This window comes from Heterodontus francisci, chromosome 11 (genome assembly GCF_036365525.1).
Source record: "Heterodontus francisci isolate sHetFra1 chromosome 11, sHetFra1.hap1, whole genome shotgun sequence".
NCBI lineage: Eukaryota > Metazoa > Chordata > Chondrichthyes > Heterodontiformes > Heterodontidae > Heterodontus > Heterodontus francisci.
In genome coordinates this window covers 113,532,414-113,551,420 of record NC_090381.1, presented here as the reverse complement: position 1 = coordinate 113,551,420, position 19,007 = coordinate 113,532,414, and the positions used below count along the sequence as shown (strand labels likewise).

Genomic DNA, 19,007 nt, shown 5'->3' with positions numbered 1-19,007 from the left:
ACTCGTTATTGTAGTTGAGACATTAAAGCACAGGAAGTGGTTAGCAAATTCGGCTGCCGTGGATACACACATGGGGAAAGCAGCTACCACCTCTGGCTGACTTGTGAAACGCACATGGGATAACACCAAGCTGACCCTTAGGACCAAGCTGATGGTTTATAAGGCCTGTATTCTCAGCACCTTGCTGTATGGCTGTGAAACATGGGCGACTTACAGCTACCAGGAAAAGAGGCTCAATAATTTCCATCTACACCTGCAGCACATTATGGGTATATCCTGGCAGGATAAAATCACGAATGTGGCAGTCCTCTCAAAGGCAGAGCTCCCAAGTGTGCTCGCATGATTCAAACTGAGGCGGCTTCGGTGGATCGAACACGCCTGCAGAATGGAAGATGGTCACATACCCAAGGATCACCTGTATGGTGAGGTAGCCGGGGCCAGATGACCAGTGGGGCACCCAAAACTCCACTTCAAGGATACTTGCAAGCGTGAAATGAAGGCCCCAAATGTCGACTATCACACTTGGGAGTCACGAGCTGGCGAAAGAGGGAAATGGCAACACATCCTGTGGACTGTGTGCGCATTACTACGACGACCAGTTACTACAGCAGCTTGGCAACAGGCAGCAACAACAACTCACAGCGTCACTTGGCAATGTCGCCTGTAGCACTTGTGGCAGAACCTGCCTCTCAAGGATTAGCGTTCACAGCCATCAGCAAAGGTACAGCAAGGGAAGACACTCCCACCTAAGTGAATTGTTTGCTTCATGTCCATCATCTTTCGTAGATGGAAGGACGGCAACAAAAGTCACGTCTGTTCAAGTGAACAGTTTTTCGAACAAGAGGAAGGGATTTTCCCAGTGGCCTGACAGCATTCCTCCTCCCTCCAACTTCGCATAAAAACACAAGTCATCCATCCCACCGAGATATTTATCATGATTAAAAGAGTTGATAGGGTGGAGAGAAAGAAATTATTTCCTCCAGAGATGGGGAGTCCAGAACAAGAGGGCAAAACTTTAAAATTAGAATCAGGCTGTTCAGGGGTGATGTCAGGAAGCACTTCTGGAAGTCTCTCCCTCAAAAGCTGTTGAGGCTGGGGGTCAATTAAAAATTTGAGAACTGAAATTGATAGATTTTTATGGGGTAAAGATTTCATGAACAGCTCCTCGAGCCCGTCCCGCCTTTCAATAAGAGTAGGGCTGATCTTCGACATCAACTCCACCCTCCCACACTATTCCCTTATCCCTTAATTCCCCCAGACTCCAAAAATCGATCTATCTCCAAACACTCTCTCTGGACTAATACTTTGTCTTTTACTACAACTATTAGCACTCCTTTTATTCCGTGACATTCTCTTTCATGTAATCTCTCCTGCCCTCCGCCCTATCATACACCTTCCCTTTTGTTGTTCTTCCCCCCGCACCACCCCCTCCAACCATTCACTTGCTCAAAGCCTATTTCTAACCTTTGCCAATTCTGATGAACGGTCACAGACCTGAAATGTTAACTCTGCTTCTCTCTCCACAGATGCTGCCAGACCTGCTGAGTATTTCCAGCACTTTCTGTTTTTATTTCAGATTTCCGGCATCCGCAGTATTTTGCTTTTATCCAAAAATCTTTCGATCTCTGCCTTGAATATACTCAACGGCTCAGCATCCACAGCTGTCTGGGCTAGAGAATTCCGAGTGAGGAAATTTCTCCTTATCTCAGTCCTAAATAGCTGACCCTGTAACCTGAGACTGTGCCCACTAGCTCTAGATCCTCCAGTCAGCATCTACCCTGTCAAATCCTCTCAGAACTTTATAGCTTGCAGCGTGCAAACTGATTAACAGCAAAGACTGTGTTTTCAAGGTAATTCTTTAGTTTTGAAGCATTTTGAGGTGCTCACGCGTCAAGATAAAGCAAGATCTCTCTCTCACCCATTAGAGAAAAGGAAAGACTTGCATCTAAAGTGACTTTCAGACTCTCATGATGTCCCAAAAGTGCTTTGCAGCCAATGGAAAAAGGAAATAGGCAAGATTTGAGCAATAGCATGAATTCCGATTGCAGCTTAAGTATAAAGATTGACCTGTTCTTTTTGGATGCTTGCTTTAACAAGAATTCATCTATCTGTGTCACTTTATCAAGTTCCTTTCAAATACAGTTTACGTTCACAAACTCATCCTGGGACAAATTAATTGTTGAGAAGTGAGCCCTTTGTTGAAGAGTACCAATTTTCTCAGAAAATCTATTTGTTACTCACAGTGATTTGACTTTAATTGATTTCTGGGAACAGCCAACACAATGAGCTGCTCATTCTGGTTTCCCAACAGGATCACTTGCAAATAATATTGACACGAAAAATGCAGAAGCAATTTGAGCAATCAGCTGCACACATTAGCCCCCAGGTCGAACAAAACATAATGCAGTTGTGTCACAAGGTCCTTTTACCTTGTAAAGGTCCTTTGCTAATAGCTGTCTGAAACTGAAACTACAAGCCTTCATCCCTAACCAGTTCCAATGCAGTCAATCTATGAAAGAGGGTTTTCTTTACCCTGCCCTTGAACTATTTCACTTGTAGTTTGCAATCCTGCCCATCCAATGATTGCATCCGGAAAAACAACAACTTATATTTATATAGCACCTCTAATGGAGTGAAAACATTGCAAGGTGCTTCACAGGAGGGTTATCAAACAGGTAATTCTTGCGAAAAGAGACCCAGCCTATTCAGCCTTTCACATAGTGATAATCAGGTAAGGTGTTGAACCTCCGGTACAATGGTCTTTGACCCTTCACCTGGGTATCTTAAACCAAACAGAAAGGTGAAGAATCCAACCACAAAGACATCTGCCATGGGGCCCAGTCACTCTCAGTCTGAGATAAAAGCTTTCTCGGGTTCTAGCTGGTGTTTTGTTCTACTCATTATTCTGGGGGGAATTCAAAATCCATGTCTACAGAAGGAATGACTCCACTGACCTCGAGTGCTCACTGAGTATCTTTCCCATTTGCCTGGGAGGGGAGACGGGACTCTTGGTTTGGCCAGTATGTAGTACTGAGTAACGTAGACGAAGAACCTTTCCCAGGTTCCACCTATGGCTGGTACTAAGTCAGCTGGTCTGAGGTGGGACAGGGGAAAGTGTGTGACACTCAGGTCCTCAGTGCCATTGGGTTACAGAGGGGGAAACCAGACAGGGTTCCTGATTGTGATCCCAACCCATTGAGTCTGCTTGGTGTGTGTGGGCATCCACGCATGTATGTACATGTATGTGCGGCAATTTGTGTGTGTATCCATGCATGTTTGTGCGTTGTGCGCGTGTTGTGTGTTCATGCGAATGTGTGTCTGTGTGGGCGTGTGTCCAGACATGTGTCTGTCTCTCTGTGTACCCACATGCACAGAGTTGGTGTCAGTTGTGATGCCCACCGCAGTCAGACAGCCTGCTGGCAGTCCCTGTATTAGCTTATACATGAGGAATGGCCAACTGGATGAGGTGCTGGTGAGGATTGGGCGGAAGGGGGACACTGGCCATGGATCCATACAGGTGTCTACTGGTTTCATCTCGCATGGCAGATGGTGAAATTTGAATTCAGTTAATAAATCCAGAATTTTAAAAAAAGCTCGTCTAATGGTACCATGTAATCATTGTCGATTGTTGTTAAAACTCATCTGGTTCATTAATGTCCTTTAGGGAAGGAAACCTGCTGTCCTTACCTGGTCAGGCCCACATGTGACTCCAGACCCATAGCAATGTGGTTGACTCTTAACTGCCCTCTGAAATAGTCTAGCAAACCAGTTAGGTCAAGGGCAATTAGGGATGCGCAATAAATGCTAGCCTAGTCAGAGACGCCCACATCCCATGAATGAGTATATTTTAAAAAAAGTCTGAACTCAGAAAATGAAAAAAAAAATGAGGTAGAGAGGCAGAGAGGTTTAGGGAGGGAATTCCAGAACTTAGGACCCAGGTATTCAATGGTGGAGCAATAGATATCGGGAATAGATATCGGGAATGTGCAAGAGACCAGAATTGGATATCTGAGGGTTTGGGGGCTGGAGGAGATTACAAAGATAGAGAAGGACAAGACCATGCAGGGATTTGAAAACAAGAACAGAATTATACATGTTCCCACCAGATACAGCCTAAATGGCTGCAGTGTGACATCTTGCATTCATATCTCACCTTAAACAGAGCAAAGACCCAGCCAATGAGCTTCACAGAGATGACTCTGGATGCCAAGCCAAAGAAGGAGATATTAGGAGAGGTCCTGGGCCAATAATTGTCCCTCAATCGACATCACTAAGACAGATTATCTGGTTATTATCACATCGCCATCTGTGGGAGCTTGCTGTGCGTAATTTGGCTGCCACGTTTCCTACATCACAACAGTGACTACACTTCGAAAAGTACTTCATTGGCTGTAAAGTGCTTTGGGATGTCCTGTGTTGTGAAAGGCGCTATATAAATGCAAGTTCTTTTTCTCTTCAGGATAATCAAATGCTTGGTCAAGGAGCTGGGATTTAAGGAGTGGAAAAGTGGAAGGATTTGGGGATGGGGAGGGAGGGGAAATCCAGAGAGCAGGACCGAGGTGGGACATAGTGTTGAGGGTAAGTGCAACTGGCTGGAATGGACAGAGGAATGGAGAGGTGGGGATTGACAGTGTGGTTGCTGGGAGGGCTGGAGGAGGTTAGAGAGTCAGTGAGGGGAGTGGTCAAGGAGCTAAGCACAAGGATAGGAATTATAAATCTGTACAAAGAGTAGAACATTGGCTGTGATTTGAAAATATAAAAGTCACTTCAGTACGGAATCTTTGATCCCGATGTCTGTAGACTTGGAGCTTCAAGTTTATCAATGAGTTGATTTCTTTCCATGGTTGGGGTGTGAGAGGCTGCGATCAGCAGAGGGGTTGCCAATGATTCGGCTAAGCGACCTGGGGTGCTGGGGATACACTCCTGCTCCTCTTGGCCCACAAGGAGTGCTGCAAAGGACCCTTACAGCTCCCACCTCCCTTCTGCCACCTGAGTTTTCCCGAGCCCTGGCAAACCCAGCCAGCATCAGTTAAATTGAAATTGTGCTTCCAATTGCACTATGGGAGCAGAATTGAACCATCCCTATGAAAATGGAAGTAGATTGGTACTGCATTCCCTGTTAAATTTTTATCATATTCCTTTCCTACCTGTCATGGTGGGGTGGGGTTTAATATCAAAGCTACAGTCACCTCCACAGTCATTCAAGGGTTTGTCCCCTTCATCGATAAGCTGTTCCATCTCAACATCTTCCTCATATGTCCAACTCCCGCATGTCCTACAATGGCACCAGTTTCTAACGCCTCACATCTCTTGGCTTCCTGACTCCCTCTCTCAGGCTAGCCAACATATCAGTCTTGGATAAGTCACAATTGCCTCCAGCTCAATAGAGGGAAGACCAAAGCTATCATCTTTGGCTCCTCTCCCTCAAACCTGTTTGCTTTACCCTCCCCAAGCTGAACCTGATTTATCACAAATTCGGTGTCCTAATCAATGACCTATAAACCCACTCGTGTATCAACCTTTGCCCCAGCTAGCCTTCACTGACTCCCCTTTCTCTTCAACATGCAGTTGGAGACATAGGGTAAGGATAGAATCAGGCTCCTCTCAGCCCTAGAGCCTGCCTACACTCCCTGTTTTGGTTTACGTGGGACCACTTGGGATGATCTTCTGGAGTGTAGCCAATGCTTGCAGAACTGTTGTGGAGGTTAGATCACTGAAAGTATTTAAAGAGGAGGTAGATAGATTTTTGAAATATGGGGGAGTTGAGGGCTATGAGGATCTGGCATGAAAGAGGAGTTGAGGTCTGGGGCAGATCAGCCATGATCTTATTGAATGGCAGGGCAGTCTTGAGGGGCCGAATGGCCTACTCCTGCTTCTATTTCTTATGTCCTTATGTTCTTCATGGGTCCCAGCCATAGCTCAGTGGGTAGTATTCTCGCCTCTGTGTCAGAGACAAGTTCCACTCCCGTAGACTTGAGCACAAAATCCAGGCTGACACTTCCAATGCTGTACACAGGGAGTGCTGCACTATTGGAGGTGACGTCGTTTGATCCCCTCAGGTGAGCGTAAAATATACCATGGCATTATTTCAAAGAAGCACAGAGGAGTTCTTCCAGTGTTCTGGGCCAATGTTTATCCGTCAACCAACATCACTAAAAAAAAAGATTGACTGTCTGATTATTAGCACATTGCTGTTGATGGGAGCTTGCTGTGCACAAATTGGGTGCCCCGTTTCCTGCATTACGAGAGTGACTACACTTCATTGGCTGTAAAGTGCTTTGAGATTGTGAAAGGTGCTACAGAAATGCAAGTTCTTCCTTTTCTTTCTTCCACAGTGGGCAAGGGGAGTTAATATGGGACTTAACCTGTGTCATGTAATTCCTATTTTCCAGTTTTGCGCTCTATCCATTGCTGTTTTCAGTGAGGAGAGAATCGTTTTTTGTAATTTCAAGCTTTGTTTGAAAACGGAGGGGCACTGTTAATTACTCCCAGAACATTTGGCTGATCGGAGGGAGATATTTCACACTAGACCTTGCACTAACAATGTACGGAGATAAACAGCAATGCAGCCTTCACCTCAATACAGGTCGATTTCCACATCAGCCTCTCATGTTACTGTAGTTATAGAATATAATCATAGGCACATCAATCGTTACTAACCAGGGTAAAATGAATAAATATCGTTGTACAGTCAGAGACAGGTTATTAATCCTGACACAGCTGTATATATACTTTTTTTCTTTCAGAGAATATCTGATTGATTATTTTTTGGTTTGTCTTTTTATCACCATCCGTGATGTGAAGGGCAATTGTATTTCACGGATGAAGGGTATGGAGGGACTGTTTTGATGAGGTTGCACTCTGAATGGGGTCTCTTGCCTACTTTTGAGCATGTTTTCCCCCCCACCCCCACCTTCCGATAGTTATTCTCAGTGAGTCAAGCTCCCCACCTGGGGCACCATCACAGAAAATTGCTCTCCCATCCCTTCCCCCCCCCCCATTCTCTTGCTTTGAACAGTCTCTTATTAACATCACACCATCACCAGCTTTACTATTTTGATCCTTGTCACTTGCTGAAGGCTGATGAAGAAGGTCAGCTGCAGAAAGGCAATACGTGAGGTTGGGTTTCAGACTATTCCTCTTGCCCAAGGACAGGTGGTGAGAGACAAGAGCTCCCCCTCCTCTTCAAACAGTTTCCCTCCATCCCCAACCTGTTCTTCTACTGTCCTTATAAGTTTTCTTCTGCCTCTCCCTCTCTCTTCTTCCTCCATTCTTTCTTCCTTCTACCCTCTTGGATTTGTCTCTCAACCCACTTCTTCCTTTCTCAACATCCTCTCTCTCAACTCCTTTCTTTCTTTATCATTCCCTTTGCAACCTTTTCCCCCTCTTCTCAGTCCCCCTTTCTGAATCAGCCTCTCTCAACCATTCCCTCTCTCAATCTTCCTCCTCTCTCACTCTCAATCACTTCCTTCTTTCAACTGCAATCTCTGTCAACCCTCTGACTCTCAACTTCACTTCTCCCTCAAAACCACCCTCCTTCTCATTCACACATTTTTTACCCTCTTCTCAAATCCTTCCCTCTCTCACCCCCTTCACTCTGTCTCTCTCAACTCCCTTCTTTCAATTTCCTTCATCTGCTGTCTCTACTCCAATCCCCCTTTTACCCTTCCTCCTTATTCCTTATCCCTATCACTTATCTCTCTGTCTCACTCACCCCTTATCCCCCCTCCCTCTCTCTCTCTCCCTCACACATGCCTTCTCCCATTTCCCCCTCTCTCACTCAGCCCTTCCCTCCCTCTCTCTCTCTGTCTGTCACATGCCTTTTCCCATTCTCTGTCTTGCACTCAACCCTTATCGCTGTCTGTCTCTTTCTCTGTCTCTTACAGGTCTCCTCCCTTTCCCTCTCTATCATCCCTTATCCTGTTTTTCTCTCTCTCTCATCCTCTATCTCTCTCTCTCCCTCTCAGTCAGCTTAATACATTTTCTAAAGTTCATAGAATACAAAAACAAAAGCTGTAACAGGTGTATAATCAATATGTCATCTCCCCTCACTCTCTTACAAAGGCAAGAATTGACACAGTCTCGTCAAAAATAGCAATGAACATAACTTTTTCCTGATCTAAACTTTTGAAATTTATCCTTTTTTAAAAATAATTGGAAGAACAAAAGCTGAACAAAAATATTGCATCATTTCAGCTGACTGAATGATACTGATCCTGCCTGGAAAGTTATGCCTAGACTACGTAATTCAAATTGAGCTGACAGAGCCTCAGACATGAGTAAGAATAACTACTCGACGCCCAGGCTTTTGAGAGGTGCTAAGGCATTCAGTTTTTTAAAATAAAGACAAAAAAGATAATTCAATTTTATAAATGCATGTTATTGTGAAATACATAATTTTTTTTTCAAATTGTTTTAACCCTTATTTTGGACATAGAATTTTCAGTTGCTGAGAAAAAAGTTGCAGCTGGAAAAACTCAAGAAAAAATTGTGGGAACCTGGTGACCAGTTTGTGCAATTACTGTGAATAGTTGACATGAACTAAGCCCAAACTAAATGTGGACATAGGAACTTATAGCCAGAAAAGTTGACCAAAACAAAGTATCAAAAAACGTGACAACAGGGAGCCAAATAGCACAGACAGGAAGTTTGAGCGGAAGTAAGATTTGGAATATGTTAAAGATAAGTGGATATTTCCATGGTGATTACCCCCAAATTCATTTGTATGTTTTTGCTTCCTCAGGTTTATTCCAATCTATAGAGGACCGAGCCACACTTACAAGGTGCAGAGACTGACGGAATCCACTTGTTACAGCTTCCGAATCCAGGCAATCAGTGACGCTGGGGAGGGACCCTTTTCTGAGGTCCACGTGTTCAATACAACCAAATTAGTTCCTCCTGCTGTCAAAGGTTAGTCTCCACAGTTCTAAGACTGAACAGACTGGGGCTTTGTTCTCGAGAAATGAAAAGGCTGAGTGGTGACCTGATAGAGGTCTTTAAAACTTTGAATGGGCTCGATAGGGTAGATGTAGGTAAGACATTCCCGCTTGTTGGAGGGGGGGTGTAAAACTAGGGGTCATCAAATAAGACTGTCACTAATAAATCCAGCAAGGAATTAAGGCAAAACTCCTAACCCAGAGAGTGGTGAGAATGTGGAACTCGCTACCACAGGGAATAGTTAAGGCAAATAGCGTAGGTGGATTTAAGGGATGTTGGATAAACATGCGAGGGAGAAAGAAATAGAAGAATATGTTGATAGGGTGGGAAGAGGTTCATTTGGAGCAAAACACCAGCATAGACCTGTTGGGCTGAATGGCCTGTTCCTGTGCTGTACGTTCTACGTAATTAAGTACAGCCAGATATTTAGACACCGCAGTGTAGTACGAGGTAGAATATGAAATAATTGTGACAATCAATTTTGAAAACTGTATTTAAATATTGTTAGCAGTATTCAGCTGATAATGTTTCTCTTGGTGAAGGGGGAGAGGGATTATAGAACAAGCAGATGGGTCTTCATTCAGTTTAAGATAGCCACTCAGTGCCCTGCTAAACCTGCTTTCCATCGTCAAGCAGCAAGAAGACCCTGTGGACAGCGCGCAACCATTACACGATCACCTTTCTCCTGCCGATATCTGCCCAGGATACCAACCTCACATCGTCATACACTGAGTTATAGAATTTTACAGCACAGAAGGAGGCAATTCAGCCCATTTTAACTGCTGGCTCTTTGGTAGAGCTATCCAATTAGTCCCACTCCCCCCTGCTCTTTCCCCAGAGCCCAGCAAATTTTCAAGTGTTACTCAATTCCCTTTTGAAAGTTACTATTAAATCTGCTTCCACTGCCCTTTCAGGCAGCACGTTCCAGATCACAGTGACACACACCATGAGAAAAGTTCTCCTTATCTTCCCTCTATTTTCTTTTAGCCAACTACCTTAAATCTGTCTCCTCTGGTTACTGACCCTCCTGCCAATGAAAACAGTTTCTCCCTATTTACTCTATGAAAGGCCCTCATAACTTTGAACACCTCTATTAAATCTCCCCTTAAACCTCTCTGCTCAAACCCCTGATCTTTGAACCTGACGTGTCAGAATTGGGAGTACCTCTAGCATCTTCCGCTCTGCACTTCATTGGAGATATCTATGACTGGAATGATGATGAGAGTTCTTCATTATCAAGGTGGTAAATTGTATTGCACCCAAATAGTAATTAGGAGCATAGAAATTGTGAGATGAAGGTTTACAGAGGTCCATCTAATTCACCTTCTACCATCCTGGTAGTCGCATGATACAATGATAATGGGGTTATCAAACTCTATCAATGAGTCTAGAACAGAGAAAGACATGAGGTGAGGAAAACCCCAGTGGGGGAGAGCTTTGGAAACCAAAGGTCTAAAGTCACCTGTGTTTCTTCATGTGTGAGTTGAGTTTGAACCCATTGGTTGACCAGCGATACTTCATAGCCAAGTCTGTTCCTCTTCCCAACCAATATCCGCATAGCTGGGGCTGCTAGTTAGTAGTTAGGAGTCAGAATCCTGGCTTGGTGTTTCCCTAGGATGTGGGTGTTGCTGGCCTGGCCTGTATGCCCTGAGAAAGTGGTGGTGAGCTGTCACTTTCATTAACTAGTCAAGGTGCTCCCATACTGCTGTTAAGTAGGGAGGTCTTAGATAAAATTGCATGGACTTGACTGCACTGAAACAGGTCTTTCGGCCCATCTGGTCTTTGGTGGCATTTATGCTCCACACGAGCCTCCTCCCACCCTACTTCATTTCACCCTATCAGCATTTCCTTCTATTTCTTTCCCCCTCATGTGTTTATCCAGCTTTCCCTTAAATGTATTTATAGTATTCACCTCAACCACTCCCCGTGGTAGCGAGTTCCACATTCTCATCACTGACTGGGTAAAGAAGTTTCTCCTGAATCCCCTATTTGATTTATTAATGATTGTCTTATATTTATAAGGGCGGCACAGTGGCGCAGTGGTTAGCACCGCAGCCTCACAGCTCCAGGGACCCGGGTTCGATTCCGGGTACTGCCTGTGTGGAGTTTGCAAGTTCTCCCTGTGTCTGCGTGGGTTTTCTCCGGGTGCTCCGGTTTCCTCCCACAGTCCAAAAGACTTGCAGGTTGATAGGTAAATTGGCCTTTATAAATTGTCACTAGTATAGGTAGGTGGTAGGGAAATATAGGGACAGGTGGGGATGTTTGGTAGGAATATGGGATTAGTGTAGGATTAGTATAAATGGGTGGTTGATGTTCGGCACAGACTCGGTGGGCCGAAGGGCCTGTTTCAGTGCTGTATCTCTAATTTATGCCCCTAGTTCTGGTGTCGCCTGCGAGTGGAAACATCTTCTGTACATCTACCCTGTCAAAACCTTCCATAATTTGAAAGACATCGATTAGGTCACCCTTCAGCATTGCCTTTTCTAGACCCAGCCTGATAATGAAAAACTTTTATTTCTTGTATCACCTTTGTCAATTTTTGGCACCTTCTCCAGCGCCTCTATATTGTCTTTTAATTCTGTGTGGCAGTTTGACACAACTCAATCTCCCAGGAGCCGGATCTGAATGGTATAGGCTGAGGACTCTGAGAAAGCTGCCAATTCACATTTCACAACACTACTGGTGCAGAAATGACCAAGGCTATACAATAAAGAGGGATTGCCAAAGAAAACAAATGAATAGCTCTGCACTGCACGTAGGGTTGCCAACTCTTACCAGATAGATTCCTGGGGGTTGCATCACAAAACACACAATTATTCTAGTGCCCCTCCTATCATATTTCTCCCTGGATTGTTCATTAGCATTATCCTGGTAGATTAATCTTCACTTCCAGGAGACTCCAGGACAATCCTGGAGGGTTGGCAGCCCTAATCTTTCACCTCTGTCCTGCTCATGGATGCCTTTGAACCTTTGAACCTGTGCCTAGCTTGTGAACATAGGAAATGATAGATAAAAAGACTCCGGTCCGTCTGAAATGTGAAAAGTTAAAGGGTGGTTTTGGTTGACATTTTCAGGATTTTGAAAAGAACTGAGAGGCTAAATAGAGGGAAACCTTTTTTTCTACTGATGGGGGAGTCTAGGACAAGGGAACAGAAGCTTAAGATCAGAGGCAGGCCATCAAGGAGAGAAGTTAGGAAAAAACTTCTTCACACAAAGGGTGGTAGAGGTGTGGAACATTCTCCTACAAAAAGCAGTAGATGCTGGAGCTCAATTAATAATTTTAGAACGGAGATTGATAGGTTTTTACTAGCCAAGGGAACCAAGGGGTATGGAGCCAAGGTGGGTGAATGGAATTAGGATACAGATCAACCATGCTCTCATTGAATGGTGAAATAGGTGCGAGGGGCTGAATGGGCTCCTCCTGCTCCTATCTAGTTCACCTTCTACCATCCAGTTTGCCTCGTGGGACAATCTATTGCTTCTCTACATACCTCTGGTGACACAAGACTAAACTCGAGATACCCTTGATCAATTTAAGTTTGAAGTTGAGGCTAGTTTCTTTTTTCAATTAATCATGCATTATCTAAAAATTTAATTCGCACAGTAATTTAAGAAAGATAAGCACCAGCAACAAATCAACTTAGAAGCTCCTGTTGCTCTGGGAGAATTCTCCAATGGGAAGGTACTTAGAGGAGGAGAGTTTTAATTAAACATTAATTAGGAATCTTCGGAAGCAGATAGCAAGTTGTAAATGTGTCTTTTGAGCGAGTTTAATGTGAGGTGTTTGTTAACTCGTTCCTGGTTAGTGAGTGCACAGTGGGTTAGATCGGCATCCCTACTGTGTGAGGTCGAGTCTTGCGGCTAAAAACAAGACTTGCATTTATATAGCACCAGAAGGGTCAAAGCACTTTACAGATGATGAAGCATTTTTGAAATGTAGTCACTGTTATAATGTAGGAAGCGCAGCAGCCAATTTGCACACAGCAAGATCCCACAAACAGCAATATGATGAGGACCAGATCATCTGTTTTAGTGATGGTGGTCGAAGGATAAGTATTGGCCAGGACAGTGGGGAGGACTCCCCTGCTCTTCAAAATAGTGGCCATGGGATCTTTGACGTCCACCTAACCTACAACCTCATGACTTAGGGGCAAGAGTGCTACCCACTGAGTCACAGCTAACACAACCTGACAGTGTTGCATTCTGAGGACAGGTTGCATAGACTAGGCTTGTATTCCCTCGACTATCGAATATTAAGGAGTGATCTAATTGAGGTGTTTGAGATGATTGAAGGAGTTGACAGGGTAAATAGAAATTACTTCCTCTTGTGGGGGAGTTCAGAACAAGGGGGTATAACCTTAAAATTAGAGCTAGGTCCTTCAGGGGTGACATCATCTTTGAGGCTGGTGATCAATTGAATATTTCAAACCTGAGATGAATAGATTTTTGTTGCATAAGGGTATTAGCCTACCTCTTTAACCACTTCCTAATATCTATAGCTGTACAGACCCGGGACAGTGTGCTTGTCTCTGTGGAGCCTCGGAACTGCATGCCTGTGCCTATGGAGTCTTACATACGTATGAATTAGGAGCAGGAGTAGGCCACTCGGTCCCTCGAGCCTGCTCCGTCATTCAACAAGATCATGGCTGATCATCTTGTATCCTCAACTCCACATTCCCGTCTACCCCCGATAACCTTTCACCCTCTTGCTTATCAAGAATTGATCTACCTCTGCCTTAAAAATATTCAAAGATTCTGCTTCCACCGCCTTTTGAGGAAGAGAATTCCAAAGACTCACGACCCTCTGAGAGAAAATATTTCTCCTCATCTCTGTCTGAAATGGGCGACTCCTTATTTTTAAACAGTGACCCCTAGTTCTAGATTCTCCCACAAGGAGAAACATCCTTTCCACATCCACCCTGTCAAGACCCATCAGGATCTTATATGTTTCAATCAAGTCGCCTCTTACTCATCTAAACTCCAGCGGATACAAGCCTAGCCTGTCCAACCTTTCCTCACAAGACAACCCACCCATTCCAGGTATTAGTCTAGTGAAGCTTCTCTGAACTGCTTCCAATGCATTTACATCCTTAAATAAGGAGACCAATACTGTACACAGTACTCCAAATGTAGTCTGACCAATGCCCGGTACAACTGGAGCATAACCTGCCTACTTTTGTATCCAATTCCCTTGCAATAAATGATAACATTCTATTAACTTTCCTAATTACTTGCTGAACCTGCATACTAACCTGTTACGATTCATGCACTAGGACACCCAGATCCCTCTGCATCTCAGAGCTCTGCAATCTTTGCCTTGGGGGTTGTGTCCCTGTCCCAGTGGACACTCTGGACCTTGAGCTTGTAGCTGTCCCAGCCCTTCAGTTTAACAGTGACCTGTTCCAGATTGCAGTCAGTGCTGCACTGCGGAATCGGACGACTAAGCACAGCGAGGTGCCGAGACTGACACACCCATTGAGCACAACCCTGCTACAGGCAGAGAAAAACTCACCCTGTTAGCCAGGGCTGGGCTTGTCCTCGGGTTCCAATTGTGAAAGGCAAGCATTTGAACAGACTGTACCCTCTCCACACCTGATACCTGCCACAGATCCCTGAGTACACAGTGTTCAGGGTCTAATTACCTGGGTGAGTGCATTGGCCCAGGCCATGTGGTTAGTGGGCCTATGACCACATTTACATTGCTTTGCAGATCTACGAAAACAACAGTCTCGCCACCTTTCTGAAGGTGGAGGGTATTCCGAAGGGATCGTTCCCTCCGCGACATCCTGGTCCACTCCTCCATTACCCCCACTACCTCGTCCCCGTCCCATTGCACCTTCCCCTGCAATCGCAGGAGGTGTAATACCTGCCCATTTACCTCCTCTCTCCTCACTATCCAAGGCCCCAAACACTCCTTTCAGGTGAAGCAGCGATTTACTTGTACTTCTTTCAATGTAGTATACTGTATTCACTGCTCACAGTGTGGTCCCCTCTACACTGGGGAGACCAAACGCAGACTGGGTGACCGCTTTGCGGAACATCTCCGCTCAGTCCACAAGCATGACCCCGAGCTTCCGGTTGCTTGCCATTTCAGCACTCCCCCCTGCTCTCATGCTCACATCTCTGTCCTGGGATTGCTGCAGTGTTCCAGTGAACATCAACGCAAGCTCGAGGAACAGCATCTCATTTACCGATTAGGCACACTACACCCTGCCGGACTGAACATTGAGTTCAATAATTTCAGAGCATGACGGGCCCCCCTTTTTATTTTTAGTTATTTTTTTTTTCTTATGCGTTTATTTTATTTTAGTTTGTTTTTACTGTGCCTACCCACTTTTTTTTCATGTTTGTGCTTGGGATCAGGCTGTTCAGTTTTCTGTCAATTAACACCCTCTCTGTACTAACGCTTTGTCTTTCACCACACCATTAACATACCGTTGCCTTTGCTCCATGACCTTCTGGTCAGTTATTCTCTGTGATCTTGTCCTATCACCTTCTCTTTTGTTATCTCTTGCCCCACCCCCCCTTTACTTGCTTAAAACCTGTTACATTTCTAGCCTCTGCCAGTTCTGATGGAGGGTCACTGACCTGAAATGTTAACTCTGCTTCTCTCTCCAGACCTGCTGAGTATTTCCAGCATTTCTTGTTTTTATTTCAGATTTCCTGCATCTGCAGTATTTTGCTTTTATCTCCACCATTCTACCCCTCCTAAAGCCCGCAACAGAGAGAATCGAGCTAGTTTTTGCAAACGTGATCAGGCATGGCTCAGTGTGGAGCACTCTGGCCTCTGAATCAGAACGTTGTGGGTTCAAGTCTCACTGTAGAGATTTGAGCCCAAAATCTATGTTGATGCTCCCAGTGCAGTACTGAGGGCATGCTGCACTGTCAGGTGCTGCTGTTCAGCTGAAACATTAAACTGAGGGCCTGCCATCGCATGTGGATGTAAAAGGAGAAACCCTGAGGTCATGAAAGGCGCTATAGAAATGCAAGTTGTTCCTTTTGTTACAGAAACTGATTGTCTTTTTTTGGGGGGTTTACAGTCAGAATTCAGAAATGCACGTTATTCATTAAAAAAAAACAAGTGTCACGGACTGTACCATTTTGCAAGTTTGGCGGGAGGTTATGAGTAAATGTACTGACTGGCGCTTTGTGTTTATTACGCTTTGTCTCTTTCAGCTCCACGGGTCACTCAGCTGGAAGGAACCGCGTGCGAGGTCACGTGGGAAGGACTCCCACCAATGAGAGGCGACCCAATGAGTTACATTCTCCAGGTCACAGTAGGCAGGGAGTTGGATTACAAACAGGTAAGGGTGGGGTGGGGGGGGAGGGATTGGGATGATGATGGGGGAATGGGGGTGGGGTGGGGGGATTGGAGCGGGGTGGGGGTTGGGGGGATGGCAGTGGGGGTTGGGGGGATGGGAGTGGGGTGGAGGGTGGTGGGGGGATGGGACTGGGATGGGGGGGGGGTGGGAGCAGGGTGGGGGGTGGTGGGGGGATGGGACTGGGATGGGGGGATGGGAGTGGGGTGGGGGGTGGTGGGGCGGTTGGGGGTGTTTCCCTGAGTCGTCTAACAGCACCGGCCATAACCACCTGAATAAAATGGCCCCTTCATCCTTTGTCAGTGGGAACACTCGTGAGTTCCCGGAGGGTCCAGGAGACACCTTTTACCCAGACGCTTCCTGAATATGATTGGAGCTCAGTCGAGGGGTGGAGTGGATCCCTCATATGACCATTGAGGGGACAGGGGGCCTCCATTGGTGACCAATGACAGGTGAGGAGTCTCCTCAGGTGGCCATTGGGGGGGAGGGTCTCCTCAGGTGGCCATTGGGGAGGGTCTCCTCAGGTGGCCATTGGGGGGCGTCTCCTCAGGTGGCCATTGGGGGGGTCTCTTCAGGTGCCCATTGTGGGGGGTCTCCTCAGGTGGCCATTGGGGAGGGTCTCCTCAGGTGGCCATTGGGGAGGGTCTCCTCAGGTGCCCATTGTGGGGGGTCTCCTCAGGTGGCCATTGGGGAGGGTCTCCTCAGGTGGCCATTGGGGGGGGTCTCCTCAGGTGGCCATTGGGGAGGGTCTCCTCAGGCGGCCATTGGGGGGATCTCCTCAGGTGGCCATTGGGGAGGGTCTCCTCAGGTGGCCTTTGGGAAGGGTCTCCTCAGGTGGCCTTTGGGGGGTTCCTCTGTGACACCCACCTGCCAAACATGCTGGGTCAACTTTGAAAACCATTAAAATTATTCTTCACTTTATCCCAGTCTGGGTAACCAATGGAACAACAATTTTAAGAAATTATTCTATTTTTAAATCCTGCCCTCGACCTACTGAACATTGTCCTTTTGAGCATAGGAACAGGCGAAGGCCATTCAGCCCCTCAAACCTGTTCCAATATTCAACAAGATCATGGCCGATCTGTAACTCAACTCTGTATACCTACTTCAGTTCCATGTCCCTTGGTGAACCTACCCAGCATAAATCTGTCATCTCCATCTTGGAATTGTTTGGAACTCTCTCTCACAAAAGGCTGTAGATGCTGGATGTCAATTGGAATTTTCAAGACTTGTGAGATTTTTGTTGAGTAAAAGGTTTCGAAGGATATGAGGAAAAGGCAGGAAATTGGAGTTGAGATGCAGACCTGCCACAATCTAATTGAATGGCGGAACAGTCTGGTGGAACTGAATGGCCTCCTGCTTTTCCAACGTTCCAGGATTGGTGGAATGCCCAGGAAAAGGAGTGAAAACAGTGGGAGAGGAGAAGAGGGGAGTTCACGTGTGATTCACTGCTGTGACATGCAGGGGCCCTCTGATCGAGCAGAGCCCCAGCCTATTCTCTGCTTAGAGCGGAGACTGTTAAGGGAGACCTAATATAAATTATAATGAGGGCTTCAATGGCCGGGTTCTGTGGTGTAATTATGAAGTGTTTTGATAGAGTTAGAAAAGAGAAACTGTTCCCATTGGCAGGAGGGTCGGTGACCGAGGACGCAGACTAAAGGTAAATAGCAGCAAAGCGCTGCCGCTAAAAATTTGCCGCAATATTTTAACCTACCTCAGTCACTCAGTATGTGGTACTGAGCTGAACAAACCAGGAAGATTGCAGGTTCGATTCGGTGGCGGGGTAACCAGGCTAGCAGTGTGTTGGCAATACTGTGGCCCTGAGCTAGGGAGGAATGGGTACAGAATTGTGAAGGCTTCAGTCGGCAAATAGCCTGCTCACACTCGCCCTATAAGCTTCGTAGGATGAATTTGTGAGGCACTCGTGGTGGCTCTCCTCAGTTTAGCAAATTGGGGGGTACTCTAATCGATGTGTTTAAAATGTTAAGAAGATCCAATAGGACAGATGCGGAGAAATTATTTCCTCTGATGGGGACATAATCTTAAAATTGAAATTTAGGGCTGTTTTGGAGTGAAATCAGGAAGCACTTTTCCACACAAAGGCTCGTGGAAATGTGGAACTCCCTCTCCCGCAAAAGGCTGTAGATGCTGGAGTCAATTGTAGCTTTCAAGATCGCGTTTGATAGATTTTTGTATATGGGTAAGGGTATTGAGGGATATGGAACAATGATGGGAAAATAGAGTTGAGGTACAGATCAGCAGTGATCTAATAGAATGGTCGAACAGGTTGGAGGGGCTGAATGGCCTGCTGTTCCTATATTCCATGTGTGGAACTATCAAAGTGCTTTTAGGAGAGGAGAAATAAATGTTGTATCTGTTGCTTTCACACACACACGAGAGGCACAATAAATAAAGTAGGGAAACCGAAGAATCTTTGGCACAGTCTCTTAAATTCTCTAGAGCGCAGTATTGGAGATTGAAAGGTGTGTATCAGCCTGCAGTGGCCCAGGGAAAGGGGACAGTAATTATGCTGCCCCTAGATTGCAAGCTGAGCGCGTTGCTATGACGACACCATCCACAGGAGGCTTTCACCGGCGTCAGAGCCTCTCCAGTAGTAAACAATGATTAGGAACCAGGAAGCTGCTTGATGTTGTTGACGAGTGTTTTCTGGACTTTGTGTTTGTGCGTTAGGGCAAGAAAATGTTTGCTTCCTTGTTCCTAGATGTTGTGAGTACAGGAGGGGAACAGGAA

The 19,007-nt window shown here is 45.7% G+C and overlaps 1 protein-coding gene across 1 annotated transcript in view; it reads left to right on the top strand.

The window, feature by feature from the left end:
* fndc3ba (fibronectin type III domain containing 3Ba) overlaps positions 1-19,007 on the top strand; it is a 448,154-nt gene that overhangs the window by 415,232 nt on the left and 13,915 nt on the right. Inside the window, exons 24-25 of the mRNA XM_068042776.1 lie at positions 8,744-8,910; positions 16,114-16,241. Coding sequence (XP_067898877.1) covers positions 8,744-8,910; positions 16,114-16,241 — 295 coding nt within the window. The remainder of the gene's footprint in view (positions 1-8,743; positions 8,911-16,113; positions 16,242-19,007) is intronic.